Source organism: Lissotriton vulgaris, chromosome 2_1 (genome assembly GCF_964263255.1).
Source record: "Lissotriton vulgaris chromosome 2_1, aLisVul1.2, whole genome shotgun sequence".
NCBI classification, from domain to species: domain Eukaryota; kingdom Metazoa; phylum Chordata; class Amphibia; order Caudata; family Salamandridae; genus Lissotriton; species Lissotriton vulgaris.
The window spans coordinates 618,187,050-618,190,310 of NC_141687.1; the positions used below are offsets into that span (position 1 = coordinate 618,187,050).

The window sequence follows — 3,261 nt, forward strand, 5'->3', positions numbered from 1 at the left end:
TCTCGTCCACTCATCTGGCACTGAAGGGTGCTGTGCACCCTCTCGTCCACTCATCTGGTACTGAAGGGTGCTGTGCACTCATCTGGCTAGTACTGCTAGGAGTCATGCAGTGTCTCGTGCACCCAGGCCTCTCTCGAAGGAATGGTATATCTCAGAGTTTCATACACTGCATTAGAAATACAGTTAGCATAGAGGCCTATCGCAGTGTTTCTTAAAGACACATTTTATGCGGAGGGTCTCATGCAGTGGGCTTTACATATACATCTTGCACTGAAAGGTATGACCCCTTCGATATATACTACACATTCAAAGATCTCAAACGTTTTCTCGTAAAGGTGCAAGCTATCACACAATGTCCCTTAAAGATGTAATTTGTACTGGGTTGTCTCAGAACAATCACTTAACGATTCATTTATTTTCTATAGTAGTATTCATACAACTTGGATTTAAAGGCCTTGAATAGCTCCCCTTAAAGACATATTCCATTGGAAGATCTCATTTGTTATCCTAAAAGATATATTTGCACTGACAGATCTCTTGCTCCCACTGTTATGTATTTTTATAGCACTAGAAATTGTACAATGTCTCCTTGAGATATATTTTATACAAGACGTATTTATATATTTATATTTCACAATGGAAGGTCTCGTGCATTCCTGTGCAGCAGTCTTTGGCACTCGAGGGCGTAGTGTGCACTTACCTACCTCTATATGTATCACCACTGTCGTGTGCACATCACCTGCACTGGAAGGTGATATACAAGGCCTTGTGCACCTACACCTCGCACTGAAATGGTGCACAGAGTATGTCACTGTTGTCTCCATCACTGGGTTTCACACATTGTCTCGGGCTGTAATTCCTAGCATTAGAAGGCCTTCAGTCTCTCGGTGCCTGGCGCCAGTGCATTGTCTCTTGCAGTGATGCTGCGCTGCAGTGGAATGCCTATTGCAGTGATGTCTGGCTGCAAGTGCATTGTCTCTTGCAGTGATGTCTGGCAAGGAAGGGCACACTTTGTCTCTGGTGTAGTCACTTCTACTAGAATGCATTCGTTGTCGTTTGCAGTGAGGCCTGGCACTGGATAGCAGGCTGTCTATCTTGCATTAATGTCTGCCCTTGGAAGGCCCACTGTGTCTCTGGCTGTGACCTCTGGCTCTTGCAGCCATGTCTGGCACTGGGCGGCAGGCCTTGTCTTTGTCTTTGGTGTAGTCCCCGGCACTGCTATGCAGTGACAGCTCTTACTTCAGCTTTCGTTTATAGTCTTGTAGCCTCTGCAAGTCTCCTTACTTGTTAGTATTTAAAGCGGGGAGGTGGACAGCCGCTCGGGGCATGTGGGGCCCACCAAGGTGGCAGCCTGCGCAGGGGCAGGGGACGTCTGAGAAGTGCCGGTAAGAGCTTCCCATGAGGACGGGGGCCCCAGGGTGGACATCGTGAGCAACAGGTCTGTAAGCCAGATAACTGGCAGCCGCCGAGCAGGACGTGCTTGAGGGGGGCAGGACAGTGGTCGGGCACACAATGCCGGGTAGCGATGGCGGTGGTCCGTGGTGGCCAGCTAGAGGGGGTGGTGGGCCTGCAAGCTGGGCGCAGTGGGTGGGGTACTTCTGGTGCCCCGCATACACCTCACTCACCAGCTTCTTCATCTCCTCCAAGGAGGAGGACAACATGACGATGTAGTTTCGGGCCAGCATCAGGGTGGCAATCTTGGACAGCTTGCGCACGGAGGGGCCATGCGAGTATGGCATGACCTCCCGCAGCCCGTCCATGGCCAGGTTCAGGTCGTGCATGCGCTTCCGCTCCCGGCTGTTGACCTTCAGGCGTAATTCGTGACCCTCTTCCTCGGCGCCCTCATCCTCCGCCCGAGCCCTTTCTGCAGCCTGTCTTGAGCCGGGCCTCCTCTCCCCCTGCTGCCCCTTGCAAAAGGCCTCGAACATTTGGCTGTGGAGGAACTTCGGGCTCGCGTTTTCTCCCATTTCTGGAGAAGAGGCTCTGCTTGACAAGGAGCCTACGTCAGAGTCCATCCCAGCACCCTTTTCCACAGCAAGACTCCTAGGAGGTCTTCTCGAGTGCAGGAGGCCAAGGCGGGTATTGGGGCCTGGGTGTCTCTTTGACCTGTGGATGTGACTTGCGTCTGTCATGCAGTGGCCCCAGGGCCCCTCATCGGCGGCTTGGCAGTGGCTGGCTCTGGGTCGCTTTGACCTGTCAGCTGGTTTGTCCCAGGCCTCTGGGGTCTTGCGTCTGCCGCGCTGTGGTCCCCGGGCCTCTGGGGTCTTGCGTCTGCCGCGCTGCGGTCCCCGGGCCTCTGGGGTCTTGCGTCTGGCGCGCGGCGGTCCCCGGGCCTCTGTAGTGTTGCGTCTGCCGCGCTGCGGTCCCCGGGCCTCTGGGGTCTTGCGTCTGGCTCGCTGCGGTCCCCGGGCCTCTGTAGTGTTGCGTCTGGCGCGCGGCGGTCCCCGGGTCTCTGGGTTGTTGCGTCTGGCGCGCGGCGGTCCCCGGGCCTCTGGGTTGTTGCGTCTGGCGCGCGGCGGTCCCCGGGCCTCTCTGTAGTCGGTGGTCTGTTGCGCTCGGTCTGCAGTGCGCCGGGCTCTGGGATTCTCTTGGTTTATCCTCCCTCCTCTCTCGTTGACTGGACAAGTGCGAGGCCCCGTGGCGAAGGCATCATTTATGCTGTCCCCTGCACAAAGAGTACAATGCGGCCCACAATGGCCTGCTCGCGGTGAATGCCCCGAGACACTTTCACTGGGGGAGTTAACATTTACCAAGTTCCTTAGCATTTTAACCTCCACCCCTTGTTCTCCCTTTGTCAGGGCACTTCTTTTCTTCTCAGTCACAAATCCCCCACTTAGCCCTGCGATGACATGTCGGGAAATCAGGAGTCTGTTGGGGCCGCTCCCCTCGCCCCCCACCTCTGTGCAGGCTCTTCTTTCGATTCCCACCAGGGTGGATGGAGCGGCTGAATTTAATGCTAACCTGACCTTAGCTAAATATTACAGAACGAGAGCTAGAGCGCTCTTAACATGGCGGTGTCGCCTCGCCAGTACCTGCCTGGTGGCAGTTTTGAATATTCATCATTTGCACAACACAGAGCACGTGCTCAGCGTGGTACAGCTCCCCCGGAGGAGCACACCTGACGCGGCAAACACGTCTCAGGCAGACCAGCTGTCACCGTGTGCTAAGAGGCCTGAACCCGGAGAGGCAGGGCCTGAGAAGGGCTTCATCGGGAAGGGAAAGGCAAACGCCGAAAGCAACACACACGAATAATTAATTTCA

The 3,261-nt window shown here is 55.2% G+C and overlaps 1 protein-coding gene across 1 annotated transcript; it reads right to left on the reverse strand.

Moving 5' to 3' along the window:
* Positions 1 to 1,280: 1,280 nt before the first annotated feature.
* On the reverse strand, positions 1,281 to 2,015 carry LOC147730855 (oligodendrocyte transcription factor 3-like). Its single transcript, XM_086958647.1, has one exon. The coding sequence runs from the start codon at positions 2,013 to 2,015 to the stop codon at positions 1,281 to 1,283; it is 735 nt and encodes a 244-aa protein (XP_086814773.1).
* Positions 2,016 to 3,261: the final 1,246 nt, after the last annotated feature.